The 25166-nt window shown below is 44.6% G+C and overlaps 1 protein-coding gene across 3 annotated transcripts in view; it reads right to left on the bottom strand.

Annotated features, from left to right (window-relative positions):
- The window catches only part of SHROOM4 (shroom family member 4), a 272257-nt gene that overhangs the window by 32889 nt on the left and 214202 nt on the right, over nucleotides 1-25166 (bottom strand). For all 3 annotated transcript variants that reach the window (XM_062183199.1, XM_062183200.1, XM_062183201.1), the window contains 2 exons: nucleotides 21001-23497; nucleotides 14881-14942 (listed from right to left, as the gene is read on the bottom strand). In XM_062183199.1, coding sequence (XP_062039183.1) covers nucleotides 14881-14942; nucleotides 21001-23497 — 2559 coding nt within the window. The remainder of the gene's footprint in view (nucleotides 1-14880; nucleotides 14943-21000; nucleotides 23498-25166) is intronic.

Below are 25166 nucleotides of genomic sequence, written 5' to 3'. Positions count from 1 at the left end.
GGAAAATGTTTACTGGTGGATGTGGGGACGGGGTGGGGAGGTGTCATGTCATAATGGTGGTGACAGATTTGGAGATTTACAGAGGTCTGGTGAAAAACTGCCTTAGTAATGTCAAAGTTCTTGTGGATTTAGATAAGCAGAGGTTCTGGTTGATAGAGAACTTGAGCGAACCAATTTTAGCTAGCAGTGACATCAAGCATGTCTGGTCAGTAACACTATCTGTCATTGGTAAAGGGGGTGAGAATTTCCAAAGTCATTGATAGCTAACTTCCCAGGCCTAAATTAAACTAGAATGGGCTGCCTCTTCAGATTTTTTTTTATTTTACAAATTCCAGTATTTTGATATGTACCCAAAGAACACCATGTACATTCAAGCCCAGTTGTATTTTATCAGATTCCATCCTGAAGTTTCTTCATCAATGACTGCTACTAGATTCCATGCGTGGTTTAGTATTTAGCTTTTTTGGTAAATATTATCACAGATAATTCACTTCTGTGCAAGACTCAAGACTCAATATTTGTGTACCTACCATGGTTCATGGTTATTGTAATCTACTCCCCCATGATGACATATTAGACTAGTAAACTTTTTCAATCATTATAAATATTACTACCACGAACATCTTTAAATAAATTATTTTTCCCTTGTGGTTTATTTTCTTGGTGATATTCTAGGTCAAAGAGTATGTATAGTTTTGTAACTCTTATAAGATCATTCTAGATTGTCCTCTAGGAAGATTGAGCCAATTTATTTGGCTCTCAGAAACATATTTTGTTTTCTTACACCCTTGCCAAGATACAGTTCTATAACATTTATTTATCACCTCTACTAATTGTCGGTAGTTTAAAGAGTAGGTTGCAATACTTTGAAGTTGCTTTATTTATACTACAATTGCTAGAGAGGTTTTATTTTTTCCAATGATTTTTACTGCATTTATTGCCATATCTGTAAAGGAAAATGCATGTTCATTTTCCTTGCCCACTTATGAAGCTGGGTCAGGAAGCTGACCCTATATATCTGTATCCATTCATTATATTTCTTGGACAGCCAATTGCAATCGGCAACACTGATCCCAGACATTTTCCTCATTCTGCTTCTTAACTTTTTATAATATTTTGCTGTACAAGGATTTTTTCCAATTTGTGTATATTTGAACCCATCCATCTTGCCTCTGATGACATCCTTCATTTAACAGACACAAATTTATCTTCCATCCACAGCTGGAATAAACATGCTATTCCACTGACCCACTTTCTGAACAGTATATGCTGTGTATCTAAGTAAAGTTTGTGCTATGTATCTAAGTTAATTACTCTCCATATTGATATCAAAATTCCAAACATTTATTAAAGAAGGCATGACTGCTTTCCTCAATTCAGGGCTGCTTCCAGTATGTTCTATAGTATTACAGTAGCTTGAGTCTGTTCCTAGAATCATTTTTTTTAATTTCATTATTTGACTTTTCTTTTTTAAAAAAAAGATTTATTTCTTTATTTGAAAGGCAGAGTTACACAGAGAGGGAGAGACAGAAAGAGAGATCTTCCATCCACTAGTTCACCCCCCAACCCACAGATAGCTGCAATAGCCAGGGCTGGGCCAGGTTGAGTTTGGGAGCCAGGAGCTTCTTCTAGGTCTCCCATGTGGGTAGCAGGAGCCCAAGCACTTGGGCCATCTTCCACTGCTTTCCCAGGCCATTAGCAGGGAGTGGATTGGAAGCAGAGCAGCCAGGACTTGAACCAGCACCCATATGGGATGCCAGCATCACAGGCAGAGGTTTAACCTGCTACACAATGCCAGCCCCATTCTTTGACTTTTTAAAATCCCCTAACATATGGTTTTGATAATCGTCACTAGAATAAGTGTATGATCATTACCTTTGGAATTCTTGCCCATTTGTTCTTCTAGATATATGTCACTATGTATTTGACAAGTTTTACAAAGCATCCCATGGTGACTCTAATTGTAGTGAATTATATCTATATAGTAACGCAGGGAGACCTGTAATCATTATTTTATTTAATCCTCCCCAAAGGAAGCAGAATGCAGCAATGCATAAATTCATGACTTTATTTCTCCCCTTTAGAGTTTTATAATTTTCCTTCAATAAGTTCTTAGTGTCCAGTGTTAAATTAATACACAAGTATTTAAATTTATTTTGTCATACTTGTGACAAGTTCTTCCTTGCCTCTTAATGTGGCATTCTTCTTAGGTGGCAAAGGCTTCCTGAAAAGTGTACTATTCATAATGAAATCAGATTCAGCTCTAAAGGATTCGTTTGGGGCTGGCATTGTGGTGCAGCTTGCAACTCCAGCATCCCACAGTGGAGCCACAGTTCGATTTCTGACTGCTCTACTTCCAATCCAGCTCCCTGCTTATGCGCCTGGGAAGGGAGCAGAAGATGGCCCAACTATTTAGGTTTCTGCCCACCCACCCAGGAGACCTAGATGGAGTTCTGGGCTCCTGGCTTTGGCCAGCCCAAGCTGTTGTAGTCATTTTGAGAGTGAATTGGCAAATGGAAGATCTCTCTCCCCTCTGTCACTCTACCACTCTGCCTTTCAAATAAATGAATATATTCTTTTTTAAAGTATTTGTTTTTCTTTACTCAATCAGTAATTACATGTCTACTGGATCTTCTACACTCTGCTCATGATGTAGTAGGGCAAAGGGAAGGAATAGAGTGCTACACTGAAAATTGAGAACTCTAGTTTCATCATGTGCTTGCTTGTACACGTATTATCCCAGAAGCAATGGGCTCTGAGGTCAAATGTTTGTTTCACCTTAAGCAAGTGACTTTAAACTCTTTGTGAGTCAGTTTCCTCATCTGTAAAATTTGGTCAATAGATAGTAACTGTCTAAGTAGGTCGTTGGAAATAATAAATACAATAATGTAAAATGCATATAACTGTCTGACACATAATCAACAGTAAATGTTAGCTTTTTTAAAAAGGAAATATTTTATTTATTTGAAAGACAGAGTCACAGGAAGAGGTAGAGTGAGAGAGGGAGAGAGGTCTTCCATTCCACTGGCTCACTCCCCAAATGACTGCAACAGCCAGAGATGAGCTGATCCGAAGCCAGGATCCAGGAGCCTCCTCCAGGTCCCCCACATAGGTACAGGGGCCCAAGGACTTGGGCCATCCTCCACTGCCTTCCCAGGCCACAGCAGAGAAATGGATCAGAAGGGGAGCAGCTGGGACTCAAACCGGTGCCCACATGGGATGCTGGCACTGCAGGCTGGGGCCTTAACCCACTGAGCCACAGCGCTGGCCCCAAATGTTAGCTTTTATACTTGGTGTTAATACTGTAATAGGTGGTCAGTATTTGGCATAGCAGTTCAGTCACCACTTGGGACTCTTGCATGCCATATTGAGTGTTTGGCTTCAAGTCTGGCTTCTTTGTTTCAGATCTGGCTTCCTGCCGATGCACACCCTGGGAAGCAGCAGATGACAACTCAATAACTTGGGTCTCTGCTAATCAATGGGAGACCTGGATGGAGTACTGGGATCCTGGCTTTAGTTTGGCCCAGCCCTGACTGTTGTGGGCATTCGGGGTGTGAACCAGCAGATAGAAGCTCTCTTTCTGACTATGTCTCTCTTTCTCTGCCTCTCAAGTAAAACATTCAAATAAATACAGATTTTAAACATGTTACAATATTTTTACAATATAAATTGTTTCTGAGTCTTCGCTTTGTCATCAATAAGATAGGAAAAATAAGCCTTAACTTCAACAGTGTTGTAAGGATTACTGTGGCCACATATTAAAAGTACCCCCACACATTTGAAGGTTCTATGCAAACTGGGAAAGTGAAAAGGATCACAGCAGGCACTCATAGGTACAGAAAGGCAATAGAGTTAATCCAGAAAATAATATCTTTTGGATTTTAAGTACAAGTACAAACACTTATGTAGCTCTTCCCCCTCCTGCTAATATTAAAATCAGTTTGCATTCTCGGCACACAAACTAAATGATAGTGGAGGGAGAGAACCAAGGGAGTAATGACCTGGAATTTTCAATTCATTGCAGGCTTCCAGGCGGAGAGAGTGGCTTGAGAACATACAGCTGATTTTCCCACCTACGCCCATCATTGCGGTTTGACAGAAATGACACAGTAAATGTTTAAAATGTGTGTGTGTGTGTGCGCGCGCGCGCGCGCATTTGTGTGTGGTTGTGGGCGGGTGAGAAGAAACTCCACCAGGATTTTTGCTTACAAATCTCATCCCTTCCCTGGCCCTTTCCCAGTCCTTCTGGTCTTCCCTGAGATCTCAAACTGTGATCCGCCCCTTCCAACTTCAGCACAGATACTCTTTTTTTCCTTTCCATTGACCTCTCTATTCTATTTTAAAACAGAAACACGATCGACTTTCCGAGATGCTAAGCGAAACTTCACTGACACCAGTGGCTCTCAAATATAGCTCACATCAAGATCACCTGCATGGCTGAGCCACACTCCACTGTCTGATTTAGTACATCTCAGTGGGGCCCAAGAGACTGCATCTCTAGTAAGTCTTCGGTTGATCCACTAAATCAGAACCAATTTCTCTCCCTTCTAACAACCACCCCATTTCTCCCAAATTCTTCTTTTTAAACTTTTCAAAAAGATGTTTCAATAGCTAGATTTACTTCGCCATCAGTGAAGTATACAGTAAGTAGAAAAAAACCTCCCTTTCAGACCAAAGCGAAAGCAAGTTTTAAAGTGAGAATATAATTTTCCTCATGGGCATTGTCTACCTTAGAAAAACTACTACAGAACATGCCTGTGACTATAGACTTGTAGTTCAGGCCACCGAAGATTAGAGATGGGACACGGGCACTCCCTTGACTTGCATCCTCTGGTCTGCTTTAACACAAACCAGGAGCAAAAGAAAGCTAGGCATCAGAAGCAATGGGTGGCAGGCATATAAATGGCTGATCTGTACAGTGATCTGCCCTCAAGGAGACCCAACAGGCCAGTCCACTGCAGTGGCTTTCAAAGTGGTAAGCCTGGGCTTCAGCAGAAGTCAGCTTGTGAAGAGCCCTGGCAGCTCTGCCAAGAGTTGGATCACTGGAAATGGACCTGCCCTGGAGTCGAAGGCTGCCCAGGTCAGAGCCACAGATCTTATTGGCTCTAAGCTGAAAAGCCCTTCACTCAGCCCAACTTCCAAAGTGACCACTGCAGCTGAGGGGATGGTCAAGTAGGGTCAGCAACATTGAAGGCAGAACTGTAAATTTCCTGTTAGAGATGCCCCCTGCCTTTACCTGGCCAGCTCTCCTCCCAGGCCAGCCAAGTAATGAAAGTCAACAGAGTGCCTTCCCCTAGGAGGTTCACACCTCCCTTAGGATATACCCCAAGTGAAGAGATAGATAGGTCTGGGCCTCTTAACTTACAAGGCCTAAAGCCCACCAGATTATTATCAAGCCCCTTCTATCAGGTTCTACTTGCCTCTCAATCAGAAAACTTAATTGTAGCTTAGATAGCACCTTTCTTAGCTCCTCTAATAATGACTCTGTCCTTTGTTCTAGACCCTGTCTAACGTACTTGGGCCTCATTTCTTTGTAATCATAACCTCTACTCTACCACCAATGGCTCTACTCCCAACCTGTGTGTACTGATGGTCCTCTTCCCCACTTAATGCTGTATAATTGTTCAAACCTGGTTAAAGCCTCTCTTAGGATCATTGGTTACTATCCTCACCCTGTCTTTTATGACCTTGTCTAAAAATGATCAGAGTCGGCAAACTTGGAAGGCTTCCATAGCCTTGGCAACTCATGACGACAGCCTAGTGTGGTTACTGGCACCATAAACTAGAGTGTCAATTTGTTGGGTTAACAACAGGAGTCACTGTGCACTTGCTCCTCATGTGGGATCTCTGTCCATAATGTGCTGTACATTTTGATTTAATGCTATTACTAGTTCTCAAACAGTATGTTTCACTTTGTGTTTCTATGTGGGTGCAAACTGTTGAAATCTTTATACTAAATTGATCTTCTGTATATAAAGAGAATTGCAAATGAATCTTGATGTGAATGGAAGGGGAGAGGGAGCAGGAGAGGGGAGGGTTGTGGGTGGGAGGGAAGTTATGGGAGGGGGAAGCCATTGTAATCCATAAGCTGTACACTGGAAATTTATATTCATTAAATAAAAGTTAAAAAAAAATCTTACTCTTTTTTAGTACTTAAAAAAAATCATACAGTAACACAATCATTGTATTAAAACTACCGAAAAGAAACAAACCCTCTTTGTTGCTGGTGGCCATTTAAAATTTCATAGCTGCTTTGGAAAACAGTGCCTCAAAAAGTTACCCTGAGTTGCTCATTACCCAGTATATGCATAAATCCAAATATCACACTGTACATCATAAACAGAAGTACGTACAAATAATGTGATCAAAAAAAGTTAAACATAAAATTGCCATATGTCTCAGCAATTTCACTCCTAAATATATACCAAAGAAGATTCACAATAACCAAAAAGTGCAAATAATCCACATGTCCACCACCTGATGAATGGATAAAGAAAATGTGGTTTATCCATACAAAGGAATATTATTTTTAAAGGAATATTGTTTAATAATTAAAAGTAATGAAGTACTGATACATACTGTCACATAGATGAACTGCTAAAACAACATGCTCAATGAAAGTAGTCAGACAAAAGTGCACACATATTGCATGATTTCATTCAAATGAAATTCATGGAAAAGGCAAATCTATAAAGACAGAAAGTAGATTCCTGATTGCTTGCAGGTGAAAGTGGCAATGGAGAGAGCCTGTAAGTGGCCCTGAGGTGTCTTTTAGGGTGACAAAAATGCTCTAAAACTGGACTGTGGTGATGATTGCCCATCACTGTAAATTTACTAAAAAAAAAAAAATCATTGACTTGGATACTTAAAATAGGTGAATGTGTGATGTGCAAAGCCATTGCATTTCTTCACTATTTGTCTTCCTTTTAGACCAATATGCTATCTACTTTCTATGCCTACCACTTTACAAAATTTGCTTTCCTGAAGGTGACTTATTCATTAATGATCATCTGCCTTCGCATTACAGTTTACCAGTGGATTTCTCCTTCTACCACCTAATGCTTTGGGTTCCTCTGCTGGTTTTTCTTCCTCATCCTGTCCTCTGGCTGGGTGTCTGATAAGCCTCCACCAAATAATCTATTTGCATATCTCATCAGCTTCAAAGATGAGGGCACTCCAAAATAAACTAATCTTTTCATTCCATTTCCCATGAACTTTTGAAGTGCCTTCCTACAATATATCCCAATGCAAAGTTATGTTCTCCACATATCAGCTCCCCTTCTACGGCACTAACTTTCTCCAAGTTGCTGTGCTTCAGAGTTGTTTTTCAATGGTCTTGTTTCCTCCAAAGTTCTAGTCAACAGGTTTCCTCTACTTTCCCCTCAAAAGGTGCCCCAGATTTCTGAGCAAGTAATCTGAATAGACAATTCACATGAGAACTGGTACAGACATTGGGGCTGGAGTTGTGGCACAACAGATCAAGCCATCATTTGCAACGCCTGCATCCCATATCAGAGCATGGGTTCAAGTCCTGGCTGCATCACTTCTGATGCAGCTCTCTGCTAATACACCTCAGAGCAGCAGAAGATGCTCTAAGTGTTGGGTCCCCTGCCACCCACATGGGAGATGAGGCTAGAGTTCAGAGATCCTGGTTTCAGCCTGGCCCAACCCTAGCCTTTGAGGCTCTCTCCCCTTTTTTCTGTCATTCTATTGTTCAACCAAACAAATATTTTAAAACAACAAAGAAAAACACAGAGACAGAGACAGACAGAAGGAAAGACAGACAGAAATCACCCATCTTCTGTTTCTCTCAAAATTTCTGAAACAGCTAGTGCTGTGTCAGGTTGAAGCCTGGTGCCAGGAGCGAAATCCAGGTTTCCAAGGTCTGTGGTAGGACCCCAAGTGCTTCAACCATCACCTGCTGCCTCCCGTAGTGTGTATTGGCAGGAAGATGGAGATGAGAATGCAGCCTGGACTTTAACCAGGCCCTATAATGTGGGATGTGGGATGCGGGCATCCCCAGAAATATCATACCTGCTGCATCAAATGCACATCCCACAGTGTCACTTTTTAAAAAGAAAATTTTATTAATTTTAAAGGCAGACACAGAGCTACAGAGAGAGAGAGAGAGAGAGAGAGATTTCCCATCAGCTAGTTCAGTCCCCATATACCCGCAATACCCACTGTTGTTCCAATCATGTTAAAGCTTAACTTTAAAATATATATTAATTAATTTTAAAAGCAGAGAGTGTGCCAGCGTTCTATGGCAAAATATGTTAAGTTTTTGCAACTCAGCGATTCATATTGGAGCCAACGTTTGATTCCCAGCTGCTCCAGTTCTGATGCAGCTCCCTGCTAATTTGCCTGAGAAGGCAGAGGAAAATGGTAGAAGTCCTCGGCCTCTCCCACCTACATGGGAGACCTGGATGGCGTTCTGGGATCCTGGCTTTGGACTGGACCCAACCCAGGCTTTGAGGCTATTTGGGGAATGAACCAGCATATGGACCATCTCTTTCTCTCTCTCTCTCTCTCTCTCTCTCTCTCCCCTCGCTGTCAGTGTGCCTTTCAAATAAATTAATGAATCTTAAAAAAAAAAACAGTAAAGGTATTAAAGCAACACATGAACAATGTTCAAATTCAAATCATCAAAGTAAGCAGATTAAAGCGATAATGGGGGGGGGGCAGCATTGTGACATAATGGGCTGACATAACATGCGCTGCCTGCAATGCCAGCATCCCATATGGGTACCAGTTCAAGCCCTGGCTGCTCCACTAACAATCCAGCTCCTGGACTGTTAATGTGCCTGGGAAAGCAGCAGATAATGGCCTGGGTCTCTGGGTCCCTGCATGCATGTGGGAGACCTGGATGAAGCTCCTGGCTCCTGGCTTTGGCTTGGAGCAGCCCTGGCCATTGTAACCATTTGGGGAGTAAAACAGCAGATGGAAAACCTCTCTCTCTCCCTCTCTCTCTCTGTAACTCTGTCTTTCAAATCAATACAAATAAAATATTTTAAAATAGATTTAAAAAAACAATAATAGTTATTGCTTATACATACTGCATTTGAAAAAGAAAATTTTCAATAATGGCAAAAATGGAGAAACTGGTATTCTCCTATATTGCTAATGGCAGTGTGAAACACCTCCCGGGGAAAGTGGTTTGGTGAAATCTATGAAGACCCACAAGAAGGTTTATATTCTTTGAACCAGTAATACCAACTCTAAATAACTGTTTTTAATCAGATAATTCAAAATGAGAAAAAGGCTATAGCTTCTCAAAATGTTTCTGCAGCATTGCTTTATAATAGCAAGAAATTGGAAACAACCTAATTATCCAACAATTTGGGAGTGATTAAGCAAATTAGAGCACTTCAAGCTGGTGAAATATTATACAACCATAAAAAATTACAGCTATTGAGGAAGCCTCCAGTGCAACATGAAAAATCGCTTATTAACTAATACTTAGTGGGGAGAAAAGAAGCAGGACACACAAAAGCACATCTACATAGTTATTACAACCGTGCCCCAAACAATCTCTACACCTACAGATAAAGCTTGCAGGGAAATAAAAACAATCAGGGTGTTAAGGCAATAGGAATAAGGCAACCTTTTCTCCTGCTTTTAATTTCCTGCAATATTGTTCTCACAATAAACAAGCTCCTCTCCCCCCCCTACCAAAATATCAAAAGTATTTATCTATCTCTTCTGCTCCACTTCTATTGTGTTTTCCCGATCAGGGCTACATTCTTTCCTGCCTGGATCGTCGCCCCATCTTGGCCTCCCTTCAGCCCATGGAGGTTTCCAATGTTGACAAGATGCCTAAAGTGCCACATGAAATCATGTCACTTACCTAATAATCAGTAGCCTTTAATTGCCCCTAAGTTCTGTGGTTCTATCTAGTATGTGAGGTCTCTATATCCTGGCCCAATGCATCACTCTTCCTTTTTCTTCTCTACTGTTCCCTACTCCTCGTTCCTCTTCCTCCTCCTCCTGAACACAGCCAACACTAACTGAGGGCTAACAGTGTGTCAAGCCTTCTTCTCAATGCTTTGCATATATGAGTTCATGGGGGAAATGGAATGAGAAGATAGGTTTACTCTGAAGTCCATGTACACAAACTCTCTTGGTCCTCACAACCACCATTTGAGGTTAGGTTTTCTTACCTTATTTTAGGGTAAAAGAGAAGAAAATTGAGATAGGGATGGAGAGGGATGAAGGGAAGTAGGGGAGGGGAGAGAGAGGCAGGTATGATTTGAACTCAAGGAAGACTGACTTCAAAGCCAGAACTTAACAGGTAGGGTTTATTCCTTGAGGAAACATGCTTAGCCTTCTCTCTGGGTCTTTCTCCCTGTGGTTTCCAGTCTTCAGTGTTCTTACCTTCCAGTGAGCTTAAAGAGGGTACAGTAAGATTTATCGTGTATTAACCCCCTTACTATGTGAACTTTCTTGTTTAATTCCTGTATTTGACAAGGTTTCATCTTTTGGCAGCTTGTGTGAGCAAGCAAAAGCTGAGTTTAAACTCTGGATTTTCCCCTTACTCACTGGAAGACCTTGAGTTAATTCCTTAGCCTCTCTGAACCTCAGACTCTTTACCTGAGTTAGTGGCTCTCCAAGTGTGAGCTCGGGTCAGCTGCATTAGCATCGCCTAGGAGCTTGTTGGAAATGGATATTTTGAGCCCCACTTCATACCTACTGAATCACACCCTCGCGGGGAGGGCCCAACTGTCCACCTGTGTTTCAACAAGCTCTTCAGGGGTTTCTATTGTATGCTTACATTTGAGAACCTCTGCCCTAGTTACAAAACACCCACCTGACAGAGCTGCTGGGAAGACAAAGCATAGCCCAACATGTGTAACTCAGCTCACAGCACATAGGTTGTGTTGCAAGTGGTAATTTATTATTACTGCTATTTAACTTTATGTGGGTTAGTCTTCCTTGCTCAAGCTGTTGGCAGGCACTGTGCTTCCTGCTGTTCTTTCAATTGTATTTCCCACCTTGCCTACTAAAAGGTAGCACATATATAGGTCAAAAGTTCATGGAAAATGGGATTAAAACATAAGCTTACTTTTGTGCAAAAAAATTTTTTAAATTTCTGCTTACTCTTACTTGGTTTTCAATAAAGTCCTCTCACTTCACTAATCAGTAAACCATTTTGGAGAAGCACAGTAGGATGGAGTAACATCTCTGAAGCAATACTACCTGGGTCTAGTCTAGCCGTGAAACTTTATGTCAACGAATGCATCTCTTTGTGTTTCTGTTTCTTCTCTCTGTCAAATGTAGAGAGGAACAGTACCAACCCCATAAGGTCATGGTGATAAATAATTGCAAAATACTTTGAATGGTGCCTAGGACAGAGCACACTGCTCAAGTAATGTTACTTAGCATGCTTATTTTTGTGTCATTTCACCCATTCAATGGGGCAGGAGGTTTTGTTTCTTCCTTTGGCAAGAAAATGACAAACCCTTCTTGAGCAACTTCTCTGTTTCAGGCACAAAGCCAGGCACAGAGAATAAGGCTACAACCAAGGCATGGTCTCTTCTGTCAAGGGCCTCAATCTAATCTAGGAAACTTGGCAGGCCTGCTACACTGAAATGATTTCTCCAAGGACACAATGCAAGCCAGGCCGGGGCTGGGAAATCAAGACCAGCCGTAGAATTCCATGGAATCCTCACCCAGGATTTAGACTCTTAAGCATGATGCTAAGTGATTCATTTGAAATTTTCCTTAGGAATCTTTATTAACAGAGACCTATAATAATAATAATAATAATAATAATAATAATAATAATAATAATAAACAAAACATAACCTCTGGGGCCAGACAAACCTAGGTCCAAATCCTGACTCTATTTCTTGCTGGCTTTGTGACCTCAGCTGAGTTGTATAAACTCTCTGGACCTCAGCTATGAAACGGGTGGCAAAATGAACTACTGTGAAGAATGAATACAATTGTGAGTGTCAAAACACTCAGCCTGGGGCTGGCACTGTGGCGTAGTGGGTAAAGCAGCTGCGCGAAGTGCTGGCATCCCATATGGGTGCCAATTTGAGTTGGCTGCTCCACTTCTGATCCAGTGCTCTGCTATGGCCTGGGAAAGCAGTAGAAGATGGCCCAAGTGCTTGGGCCCATGCACCTGCATGGGAGACCCAGAAGAAGTTCCTGGCTCCTGGCTTCGGATCAGCCCAGCCATTTCAGGGAGTGAACCAGCAGGTGGAAGACCTCTCTTGCTCTCTCTGCCTCTGCCTCTCTGTACATCTGCCTAATAATAAATAAATAAATCTTAAAAAAAAAAAAACCATTCAGCCTAGTGGCTAACACTAGGTGACCAATAAAAATTGGGTTCCTTGCCTTTCCCATTGTGAACCAGAAAACTGATAGGTTTTCCAGATTTAGGAGTTGAAGGAACATTAAAATTATTCCTATTTGATCAAATCACAGGAGATTAGAGAGATCTCTCCCCCCCCCCCCCGAAAGAACTCTGGACTCTTCAAGGGTCAGGACACTAAGATTCTGGTCCTTTCTCTTGGTGGCCCCACCTTGGGTAACAGAAACATAGCTTGGAGCCTTCTTTCCTGCCCTCGCCTTTATTTCTGGAGTTTGAGTTAAGAATCAATAGCAGGCCAGCGCTGCGGCTCAATAGGCTAATCCTCCGCCTGTGGCGCCGGCACACCGGGTTCTAGTCCCGGTCGGGGTGCCGGATTCTGTCCCAGTTGCCCCTCTTCCAGGCCAGCTCTCTGCTGTGGCCAGGGAGTGCAGTGGAGGATGGCCCAAGTGCTTGGGCCCTGCACCCCATGGGAGACCAGGATAAGCACCTGGCTCCTGCCTTCGGATCAGCGCGGTGCGATGGCCGCAGCACACAGGCCGCGGCAGCCATTGGAGGGTGAACCAACGGCAAAAGGAAGACCTTTCTCTCTGTCTCTCTCTCTCACTGTCCACTCTGCCTGTCAAAAAAAAAAAAAAAAAGAATCAATAGCATCTAGGGGCTTCTTGTATCACCTGGGCAAGAAGAACTGACTGAAATAGTATATCAATAAGTTTCACAAAAGAGGTTCCAAGGAGGCTGATGGAGACCCAGGTAAAATTAACTTCTTCCTTGGATTTACCTAGGGCATCTTCACTTCTGGAGAACTGGGGGTGCTGCATGTCACAGTCCCCATATTATAAGAGTAGTTGCTGTACCCTACAAATATGTTCCATAAGGGCTATTCCCATGCAGCCCAAGTCCCATATGCCATTTGTAAAATGACCTTGCTTTCCTCCAGTAATTTTAATGTGTGGTCCGTATGATCTGTTTCTGGACTTCATGAGCAAGCCTAAAGTTCTCAACAAGCCCTATTAAAAGAAAGGTGGCAGGGGCTGGGTCTATGGCGTAGTGCATAAAGCTGCTGCCTGAGGTGCCGGCATCCCATATGGGTACTGGGTCGTGTGTCCTGGCTGTTCCACTTCCGATACAGCTCCCTGCTAATGTGCCTGGGAAAGCAGCGGAGGATGGCCCCCAAGTCCTTGGGCCCATACCTGCACGTGGGAGACCCAGAAGAAGCTACTGGCTCCTGGCTTCGGATGGGTCCAGCTTTGGCCATTGCACATTTGGTGAGTGGACCAGCGGTTGGAAGATCTCTCTCTCTGTCTGCCTCTGTAACTCTGCCTTTCAAATAAATGGTAAATAATATGTTTCTAAGATTTATTTGTTTGAAAGGCAGAGTTACAGAGAGGCAGAGGCAGAGAGCGAGAGAGAGGGCTTCCATCTGCTGGTTCACTTCCCAGATGGCCGCAATGGCCAGAGCTGTACTGATCTGAAGCCAGGAGCCAGGAGCTTCCCCCAGGTCTCCCACGTGGGTGCTGGGGCCCAAGTACTTGGGCCATCTTCCACTGCTTTCCCTGGCCATAGCAGAGAGCTGGATCAGAAGTGGAGCAGCAGGGACTCGAACCAGCGCCCATATAGGATGCCGGCACTGCAGGCAGCAGCTTTACTTGCTGCACTGCAGCGCCGGCCCCGGTAAATAATCTTAAAAAAAAAACAAAAAAGATAGCCTATGTGTTGAAAATTGCTGAAGTTAGGGATTTAAAAAGAAAGAAAGAAAGGTGGCAGGGCCTGAGAAACAGGCACCGCCAACAATTCTGGGGCAAAGGCACAGCAGTAGTTGAAAACTCTTACCTGCTCTCCGCCTGCTCCAACTGATCCATGGCCAGCGGCAAGCAGGCACACTTTCTACCCTCTCATTTCTGATTTAGTCCAGTCTGGTCCCAAATTTCACTGTGCCAGGGCAGGGCTATGTCAGACCTTTGAGTTGATGGGCACAATGTCCCAAAATATAGCCTGATAACTGCATATTCCAAAATGTCCTGGCTGTCTGGTCTGAACTCAGCTGTTAGGGAACAGGCTAGATGATTGCATTTATGTTGCCAAGCCCTTGGTATGGCTACCAGGCCAGTTTTGTCAAAGGAAACTAAATAAACAGAAGACATTAGCTATTTTCATTTTAAATTTTTATTTATTCTTTATGAGAGAGAGAGAGAGAGAAACAGAGACAGAGAGAGAAACTCCAATCTGCTGCTTCACTGTCTAAATGCCCACAGCAGCCAGGGCTGGGTCAGGCCAAAGCCAGAAGCTGGAAACTCAATCCAGATCTCCCATGTAGGTTGCAGAGACCCAACTCACTGACCCACTACCTGCTGCCTCCCAAGGTCTACATTAGCAGGAAGCTGGAATCAGGGAGCCAGAGCAGAGACTTGGACCCAGATACTCTGATATGGGACATGGGTGTCCCAATCAGCATTTCCATTGCTAGGCCAAACGCCGCCCCCCCCCCCCCCCCCAATGCCCCTGAATTTCTATCGAAGCATCAGAAGGATCAATTCATCTGTACTCCCTGAGCAGTCACTTACCTCCCTGACTGGCTGGTCTTCCTGGTTCCTGTTATTGGGTTCCATTTGTCCCCAGAAAATTCCTGTAAAGCAAAATTCTAATAAGTTAGAGAGCTCTGAGTAGCCAGGTGTCCAGATGGCCTCAAAATGTCAAGAGGTCGGAGCCTGTCCTCAGCCAGGTCCCCCAGCTGCCTCCTTCTCCTCTCCTATGCAGGCAGTAAAATGTGCACCTGGGAGGCTGCATTTCTGCCGCGAGACCTGCTGAACTGCTGCAGGCCTACAGAGACCCAGAGAGCACACAGGAACCTGGCCACTGTGCACTCAAAGCATTGCAGTTCCCTTTTTCTCCACTCCCCTCCTAAAACCTGATCAAAACCAGTTTAGCATGTTTGCTGTTTGCTCTGGCTGCTGCCCGAGTCAAGGGACAGAGGTCTTTTTGTTTGTTTGTCTTCAGGAACCTGAGCATTCCTCCTCCAACAGAGAAAAGCATCTTCTTAGTATAACCCCCAGCCACTGGGCAATTGGAGGTTTGGGAATGGAAGCTCCTATGACAGCAACCCTCTCCCAGGATGGACAGAGGACAGAGCAGGCATGCCAGTGCACCATCTGCATTGCAGTGACTCCTCCTCCTCCACACACACCTGCTGGCAGGGCCTGAGGTGGGTTCACCTCTATGGAACATGGGCACTGGGTGCCCGGGTCCCCATATTACAAGGGTAGACTCTCCGCCCTGGGCATTTTTTTCCTTAAGGGCTATGCCCAAGCAACTCTGTCTTTCATTGTGTACCTTGTAAAAATGCCCCAACCTTCCTATTTGCTGTGGGTTGAATGTGGTCTGAAGTGTGTCCCCCAAGGCTCTGTGTGTTGGAGGCTTGGTCCTCAGTGTGGCAGTGTGTGTGGCGGGGAGGGACCTGTAGGAGGCAATGCCTCCTGGAAGATGATCAGGTCACTGGCAGAGCTGCCCTTGCAAGGAATAAATGTAGTTCTTGCAAGGCCCCAGTTAGTTCTCCAGAGAGAGAATTGTGACAAAGTAAGGCCTTTCTGTGTGCTTGGCCTCTTCTGCCTCTTCTGCATGTGGTCATTTCCCGTTTGGCGTCTTTGCCATGGTATGATACAGCCGAGGGGATGCTCACCAGAGCTGAGCAGATGCTGGTGTCCTGCTCTTGAACTTCTAAAACTTCTTTTGTAATACAACACCCAGCCGCAGGTATTGTTATGCAAATTTACCTTTCAGGGTCTCCATGATTTTGCTGACAGAATCCTCTACCTAAAGACCTGGAGCTTAGCCCAGGAGGAATGCAGCTTTGCCTAAACCTCACTGATCTTCCAAAATCCCTCCTTCTCCAGCACTGTTATTATTGGGTTCGTTCACAGTTTCATTACCTTTGCTCCAGTTGGCCTTCCCTCTGGGGGTAAGCCACCTGGTGAAATGGAATGAACATGGGTGTTTGGTGTCAATCGCACTCACTGACGCTAGCTCTGTTATTTTAAGGCAAGTCATATCACCTCCTTGAATGTCAATTTCCTACCTGGCAAATAAATATTCCAGCTTTGCTGGGCTGCTGGTAGTAAGGATCAAATGAGACATGCAAAGAGAACGCCTGGCACCGTGCTTGGCACATAGGAGGCACTGGGTGTGAGTAGCCACGGAAAAGCTGAAGTTGATGTCCTGGCTCCAGCTTTCACAGGACCACAGCACTTCCTGACCACATCTGGCACATCAGAGCAGTTCTAATGACTCGCCCTGACTCTGCCCCAACACCCCTGTGAGATATCCCTGCTGGCAAAGTCACACTGGTGGCTATTTGGTTATTCGTTCAGCCACACTGGGAGCCAGGATTTCCTGTCCATGCCCTGTCTAGCCCTGTGGAAGTGCTCAGTACATAGTAGTGGCCAAGCCAAACAAACTCTGATACCCGCTCCCAACAGCCTTCCCAGGTCTCCAGTATCACTTCCCTTTATGTCCTGAGCCATTTAAGGTTCTTGTAAATGGCCTGTCCCCTTTGAACTAAAGAGGCAGTTATCCCCAGGGCTGGTTGCAGTTAGGGATCCTGGTGGAACTTGCTGCCCTGGAGGAAGTGATGTTGCTAGGAAGCCTCCTGACACACTGGGAGGGTCTGAGTGTTGCCACCAGCTACTTCGGCATGGCTTCAAATTCCACAGCTGCCCTTCAGGCAAGCTACTCAGTTTCTCCTATTTCACTTTCTGGAGCTACAGAACAGTGTGATCTTAATCCTAAGAGTACCTACTCAGAGTCCTTCATTGCTTAAGGACTCAATGAGTTGATTCACACCAAACATACTTCCAAACATTCATATAAGATGAAATTGAGATCATTTTTGTGCAAAAAATTGAAATCCATGTATATGAAGGGTCTCTAGAAAGTTCATGCCAAATGTACATTAGAAAAAAAAATGAACTTACGATTTAATTAGATTTTTCTGTGAAGCAAATGCCCTCATATAAAGCACCTAGAACAGTAAGTACCTAGCGCCCAGTACACAATCAGGTATTAGTAAGTGTTATGTTGTTCAAACCCTGGCTCTGCCACTAGCTAGGTGTATACCCTCTCTGAGCCTTGGCTTTCTCAGCTGTAAAATGGAGATCCTATTATAACATATTCAACTGTTACATGAACTAATTTGGATAAGGTAGGCAAAACTAACCAGCATGATTTATGCAGGATGTGAGTGTGTGTGCTGATTTAAGTTCTCCTCACACCACTAAACAGGAGCTAATTAGCTCCCCAACTTTCTCCAGAGGCGTAAGGAAAAGGATCTTCCTATTTCAGATGGTCATGACCACCACTGCTTAGTCACCAGAGCTGGGGTATGTTAACCGGAACTGCAGATTCTCTCCATGTCTGGTGTGGGGCCTGGGGATGGAAAGCTCATGTGGCTCGTGTCTGCAAACCTAGTGTCTAAGTAGATCTACTTCAGCACATCTAACAGGCATTAGGAGCCCAATGCATCCGTCCCTCAAGGACACAGGGAGAGGCATGGCCCAAGCACAGGCTCACCTGCACTGCTGCCGCCAATCGCCGCAACCTGCAAGATGTCCTCCTTCCCTTACAGAGCAACTACGATCTCCTCCACCTGTCCCTCAACCTCAGCCCTTGCTTCTCTATTGTCTATTGCGGGCCCTTCTTTCAGCCAAAGTTTCTAAAGCTAAACCAACATCTCCATTTGACTTTTAAGAGATAATAAGTCACTTGTAAGGTGACTACTATCCGGCAGTTACTGTCCTCCTAAGTGCCTCATGTGTGCCACATCATTTATTCTTCACAACTAACTTTAACAAGTAAGTGCTGTTATTGTCCTCATTTTTATCATATGGGAAAACTGAGGCAGTGAGGGGAGGTGACAGGGACTTGAACCAGGCAGTCTGGTTCTAGCCTTGGTGCCCTCAAACCATTATCCTGTATGTCCTCTCCTTTATCAATATCATGAATATTTTCAAACATACAGACTGTAAATTTACAGTGAACACTGATAAACCCACCACCTAGATTCTACAATTAACATTCTGTCATATCTGCCTTATCACAAATCTATTCATGTCTCTATCCCCCTACCAGTCCATCTTCAATTTTTGATGCATTTCAAAGTAAGTTGCAAACAACTTCATCCCCCCAAATTTGAAAACTAAAATTAAAATTAAATGGATAAATTCCTTAAAAAACAAACTACCAAAGCTCACTCAAGAAGAAACAGATAACCTAAATGACCCTATGTCTTTTAAGGAAATTGAATTTGTACTTAAAAACGTTCCCACAAAGAAAACTCTGGGCCCAATTGGTTTCAGTAATAAATTTTGTCATACATTGAAGGAAGAAATACTAACAATTTTGAACAATCTTTTCCTGAAAGTACATACAAGAAAAAGGAACACCTCTCAACTCATTCTTTAAGACAAGTATTGCCTTGCTATGAAAACCAGTCAAAGACATTACGAGAAAACTACAGGATAAAATCCCTAATAAACACAGAAGCAAACAGCCTTTACAAAATGTTAGCAAATCAAATCTACTGACATATAAAAAGGACTCTGCATCATGACCAAGTGGAATTTATCCTGGCAATGCTAGGCTGGCACTTACTTCAAAACTAAATCAATGTAATTCACTATACCAACAGACTAAAAGAGGAAAAATATATGATCTTGTGAATAGATACAAAAAAAGCATAAAAAAAAAGCCTAGCATCTACTCCTGACAAAAATTCTTTGGCATCTTGTTGCTGTGGTTAAGATGGCTTTTGGGATGCCTGCATCCCATATTGGAGTTCCCAGGCTTAAGTCCCAGCTCTGCTTCAGATTCCAGCTTCTTTTTATTGCACACTCTGGGGGACAGCAGATAATGGTTCAAGTACTTGGGTCCCTTTCACACACTTGGGAGACCTCGACTGACTTCTTGGCTCTTGACTTTGACCTGGACAAAGTGGACATGGCTAGTTTGTTCTTTTTTGAAGTAAACATTGCTACTTTAAAACTTGAAAGGCAGAAATAAAGAGCCAGGGCTGGATCAGGCCAAATGTAGGAGCCCAGAACTCCATCGAGGTCCCTCACGTAGGCAACAGGGGCCCAAGCACTTGATACATCACCTGATACATTTCAGTATGCATTAGCAGGAAGCCAGGACTCAAATTGGCACTCTGATAATAGGATGCATACATCTCAAGTGGTACTTAACCTGCTGTGCTATACCACCTAGCTTTGTGCTTAATCTTTCACTATTAAGTTGGATGTTAGCTGAAGGTGTTTTGTAGATACTCTTTTATCAGACCAGGGAAATCCTCTTTTATTCTTAGTTGTTAGAGTTTTAAAAGTTTTTTCATTTATCTATTTTTATTTATTTGAAAGGCAGAGAGAGACAGAAACAGGCAAAGAGAGAAAGAGAGAGAGAGAGAGAGAGAGATCTTCCATCCACTGGTTCACTCTCCCAAATGCCTGCAACAGCATACACACCAATGGGCTCCAAAAATTCATGGAAAAATGCATATTATTAAAATTCACATTATGAAAAGAAAACCTATGCATGGGTTCCAAAAAAATGTTTGGCACCAACATAAACTTATCTTTCAGTTACATTCTCCACAAATTTTTGGAAGTAGGCTTCTATTAAAGAGAATTGTACAAATAGCAAGTGCATGTTAGTTGAATTTTGACAAATACACCTGTGTAAATCAAACCCTCATCAAGACTCAGAACATGCCCTCATGCCCCTTTCCAGTCAATCTCTGGACTACCACCCTTTGGCAAGCACTGTTCGGAATGTTTTTTCCCCATGGAATAGCTGTTTTAGAACTTTGCATTTCAAAAATGTCTGCTTATTGGACAATAATTTGACACAGAAATCAATTGCTAGTTTGAGTGTATTAGCTAAAAGGTGGCAGAAACACCTGACATTAAGCAGGGAAGGACATAGTGGGTCCTCCAAGAAACACTTTGAGAGATGGTGGTAGCTTGTGTTAGGTTGGAAGCCATAAACAGGGCATAGCACTCACCAGGTTAGACCTGGGTCTCCAATAGAGACAGGTTAGAGAAGGGGGTGGGGGTTGTCCTTGGAAAACACCAGACAAGTCCGATCTCTGAAAGTCTGGTTCACAACTGCAAATTCTGCTGCTACAAATAATTTTCAAGCAGAAAATGGAAGGCAATAAGTGCTATTTTGTATCATGAACTGGGCCTGGCATTCTATAAACACAATTTCATTTGATCCTCAAAACTGATCCATGAGGCGGCACATTTTTTCCTCTATTTTAGAGATAAGGTAATAATATTTTTCTTTGTACTGCCTGTTTTATGAGGTTAAAAAATTCCCTCTAAAAAATCAAATAGCTTCAAATTCTGGTGGCTGAATGACTTGCTTACGGTCAGACACTAATTTGACAGTCAGGATATAAATTCCGGTTCTGTTCATTTGATGAAGCCAAAGTTATTTTATCTCACTCTAAAGATGAGGTTCCTGAAATCTTGGCAGTTGTGTGTCTTGCCTCAGGTTGCTGAGCTGCCTGCCATCCAGTGAATCCAGAACTATGCAGTTTTCAGGAATTATAATTGCGATATTGTCAAGTTCTTTACCTCACCTCTTTCTCGCAAAGAGAATAATGAAGCTCACATACCCAAAAACCAAGTCCTTACCTGCACTGTTGGCTTCCTGGGTTTCCAAGTGTTGCCAGGCACCAAGCTGTTGTCTTCGAGGGTGCTGTGCTGAGGATTATGGTAGCAGGTTGAACACCGGATGCACTGGTGGTGGTGGCACCTGCAGTTGTAGCAGTTTGGCATCATATTTCTCTTTAGCAAGGCAGGGCAGATTTCCCCAGAGCAATAAATGCAAGGATCGTGGACCACAGCCCCCTGAACATTGCAGGAGTAAGAGCAGGTCCTGCGGCAATCAAAATCACTACAGTGCAGTGGCTTACAACACATGGAATTTTCTAGACCTTTGTTTGCAAAACACTCTGAGTAAGTGGGAGTTTCCGACTGTAGGGGTGACATGGAATGATAAGACTGGTCTGTGGCATGATACGGTTGGTCTGTGGAATGATATGATTGGTCCATAGGATGGCGCCTCAACTCCCGATAGCTAGAGCTCATGGACTGGAAGTTTTGGTCTATAGGTTTTGGTCTCTGGGTAAAAGTCTTGTTGCTGTGAGTGGTTAACCCTGGCAAATGAGATGTAGATAAGGATTTGCTACTCTCCTCAAAGAACTTTCTTCTGTCAGCAAAAGGCAAGAGGATGGCTTCCTCCCCAGCTTGGGTAGTAGAAGCCTTCACTTCTTGGTTGTCACATGGGCTGGAAGGGCCTTCCATGGTTAGCGCCACATGTGGCTGCAGGTTATGCTCTGGAGACCATCTCCAGTGACCTCCACGGACTCCATGGTGAACACTTGCTTTCTCAGAGGCTGAGGAGGATGGGTCAGATGTTTTCCACCAGGAGTTCAGGCCCAAAGAGGACTGGCCAGGCCTCTGCCCAGGGCTTATGCGGCCCTCCAAGCCTGTCCTAGGTTCGTGGCTCTCCGGAGGTTGGCTGAGGCACTCTGAAGATCTCGCCCTGAGCATCATGTTTTTGTTGAAGAGTTTGTCTTTGGAGCTAGGGGTATTTTTATATGACGATAGAAGCGAAGAGTTGGGGGCAGGGAGTGGAGGACTTTCTGGGGGCTCCTGGGTCTCTTCCACTGGCTCCTTTGGGTCACACAGTTGTGACAGTGGACCTTTGCTTTTCTGGAGCTGGGCCTTCCTCCTCTGAATTTCATTACGCAGGTTGGTAGCAAAACGTTCGCTCTTCCTCCGATTTTGGATGGAGCGGCCCCGGGTCCCTCCACTTCGCCTACCACCCATCTGGCCATACTCTTTGGACTCACTGTCCCCTTCTTCTGTCACCTCTGTACTATGGGCTACTTTAGCGGTTGAAGAACAGTCCCTGGTTTGTTGAACATGGGAGCCGGAGACAGAGGGCTGCTGGCTGGCCAGTTCATTGCCTGCTCTGCTTGCTGTGTTTGGGTCCAGGAAACTTCTCTCTAGGGGATGTCCATCGACCTCTCCATGAGGGGAACTGCTTTGGCTCTGATGTCCTGAACCCAAAGGGTGATCATCCACTGGCCTGGTGTTTCTTTCTTTGCCGAGTTTGTCCTGGTTTCCTCCTGTGGGGGGACATGAACTTTTCTTCCCTTTGTGGCTGTTATGCAAAGGGGACAGAGTCCATTGGTGCCCATCTTGCCCAGCTGAGAGCTCCATCCCCTTGCTGCTGCCCCCAGGATCCAGGTGCACCTGCTGCAGGTGGGATGCCAACAGTTGTTCAGGGGCACTATGGCGATGCCCTGTGGATCCCGTGAGGTGTGGGGGGCTGCCAAAGGACAGAGCCTTAGAGAGCTCAGTTGAAGGCTCATTGAGAGGGTTGGAATTTCTGTTGGAAGCTTTGTCACAGGATTTCAGGGATCCCACAGCTTTGGCAGAGGCCTCCATCAGTAGATGCCTGGAGTCCTGCTGGTTACATTCAGGAGGCTGGCTGAGTTCACAGTTCGGATGGTCCTCACTTGTCACTTGGTCTTGTTCACTGAGGCAGCAGAACCTGTTCGGGCTCCTTGGGGCTAGTGCTGTGTCCAAGCTTGGTTTCTCGTTTGGTTGCAAGGAATCCACAGGTTGAGAAGCCATGCATTGCTCTCCATTGAGGAGCTGGGCTCTGGAGGCCTGAAGGCTGTCCCGTCTCACTGGAGGTTGGGGTGGTCCCCTGCCTGCCTTGGCAGGTGCTGAGTGGTGGCTCTCCTGTGGGTGGGGTGACATCTGGGAGCTTGGCGTCAGGCAGTCCCCACTGGTGCGCTGGCTACCTCCTGAGGTCTCAGCCACATTAGGTTGGCCATTGGGAGTCTTGCTTGGCCCTGGTCCTTGCATGATGCAGTCTGTGGAGGCTGGCTCTTCTGGCCTCAGGGAAAGGGCACAGTCAGAGGCATTGGAGCTGGCTGAGAAGGAGCTATAGGCTGAGTCACGCTGATTTGGGTACATGTTCTGGTCAATAGGCAAGAGATGGCCCTCATAGGTGGCTTGGCCTGGCTGCTCCAGGCTCTCCATGCTGCCAATGGAGCTGCTTTTCTCGGTGCTGCAGTGCCGGGAAAGTGGACACCACTGCACACACACGTCACTGCAAGACACAGGGCACAATGATCAGTTAGTTGGAAGTCACCAGATCCCTTTCCTGCCTCTGTCAGCCCTTGCCATGGGAGAAGGAAGGACAACATAGAGCCCCTAGAAAAAAGGCAAAAGAGAAGACAGAGAAGTAGAGAAGAGGATGGACCTTGAGGCACCACAGGGGCAAGGAAGATTGGAGACAGGATGACATATGGAAGAATGGCAAATATCCCAAAGATTAAACTTGAGGGAGAACTCTATGGGGGTGATACTCCGCTATCAGCACATATGAAATTGCTTCTGGGTCATCCTTGCACTCAGGGAATCAACACGGGGCTCTCTGCCAGGAGAGAGAATCACAGAATATCAGGATGAGAGAAGGGATCCTAATGGGATGATTCACTGCAGCCAGATAATTTTGTAAATCAGTGAAATTATCAAACTTGAACCTGCTGTCAGAATCACAGGAGGGCTTGTAAAACACAGGGCACAGGACTCAAAGTTTTGGGTCCCAGTGGATGCTTCTAACAATGTTCCAGATGCTGCTGGTGGTGGTGGTCCCAGAGAACCAGGGTTGTTTAAAAAAAAAAGAAAAAAAAAAGCCAGCCCTGAAATGGGAAGTGATTTGCAACAGGTGATTTTTCTCAAGCTCACCAGGCTCTAACGAGTGGCAGAGAAAGGGCTGGAATTTAGGTGTCCCCACTTTCCTTTCTTGATAATTGCAATCCTGACTATTTACCAAGGGCCTACAATGTGTCAAGCACTTTACAATGTCTCATTTTCAGCAAAGGGGGAGATATTTTCATCCTCACTTTTCAACTGAGAAAGCTGAACGCTGAGAGGGGCAAAGTCAACTGGCAAGTTCACGAAGCCACTAAGGAAGAGGCAGCATCCACTGTTTTAGTTCTCTTGCTATACCATCATTTAAATAATGCTAATATGTATGTCAGAAGGTTACTGTGCAGAAGAAATCTAAGAGGAAGGACAGAGCCCTCATCACAGCCAAGGCACCTAGCAAAGGTTCAGTATGTGCCAGCAGCCACTCTGCTCATTGTCATTATCATTGACCATTGTTAGCAGAGTCCCCTTGATGTCACTGGCCCCTGCCCACCCATGCCACTGTCTTCCTCCGCAGCAAAGCCACACCAGGAAAACCAAGGATCAGATGCAATCTTGAATTTTAAGCACTATTTCCCACACACAAGGCCAAACTGAGCCAAGTCGTGCCAGGAACTCCCTTTGACTAGAACCCCAGAGGCTGCTGGCTGCTCTGAGAAATGCCACAGTCCAGAAAGCCAGATTTGAGCTATGACAGCAGTCCATGAGACTCTCGTGTCAGCTTCCCTTAATTCTTGCTCCCTGCCTTGCCCCTTAGCCATTATGTTCACTTGTCCTCTGAGCTAGGAATCCATCAACTCCTTGTTGGCAAGGGAACCTGCTACCCACCCCACCACCCTTCCTGCTGAAACAAACCACACGCCCACTGGAACAGGAGCCAAGCTCAGAATGTGTTTCTGTGTATTCTTCCAGAACAAAAAACTGCCTCTGCCCTGAGTCCCTGGCTTCCAATGCCAAATAAAGTCACTGAGTTGGGACAAACTCAACCCTTAGCTTTCCTGAGCCTCCTCAACAGAAATCCCTTTATGGAGGGAAAATCTTACTGTGGAAGGGAAAAGGAAGCA

This window comes from Lepus europaeus, chromosome X (assembly GCF_033115175.1).
Source record: "Lepus europaeus isolate LE1 chromosome X, mLepTim1.pri, whole genome shotgun sequence".
Lineage (NCBI taxonomy): Eukaryota > Metazoa > Chordata > Mammalia > Lagomorpha > Leporidae > Lepus > Lepus europaeus.
Note: the sequence above shows the minus strand (reverse complement) of the source record. Positions and strands in the feature narration are given on the sequence as shown.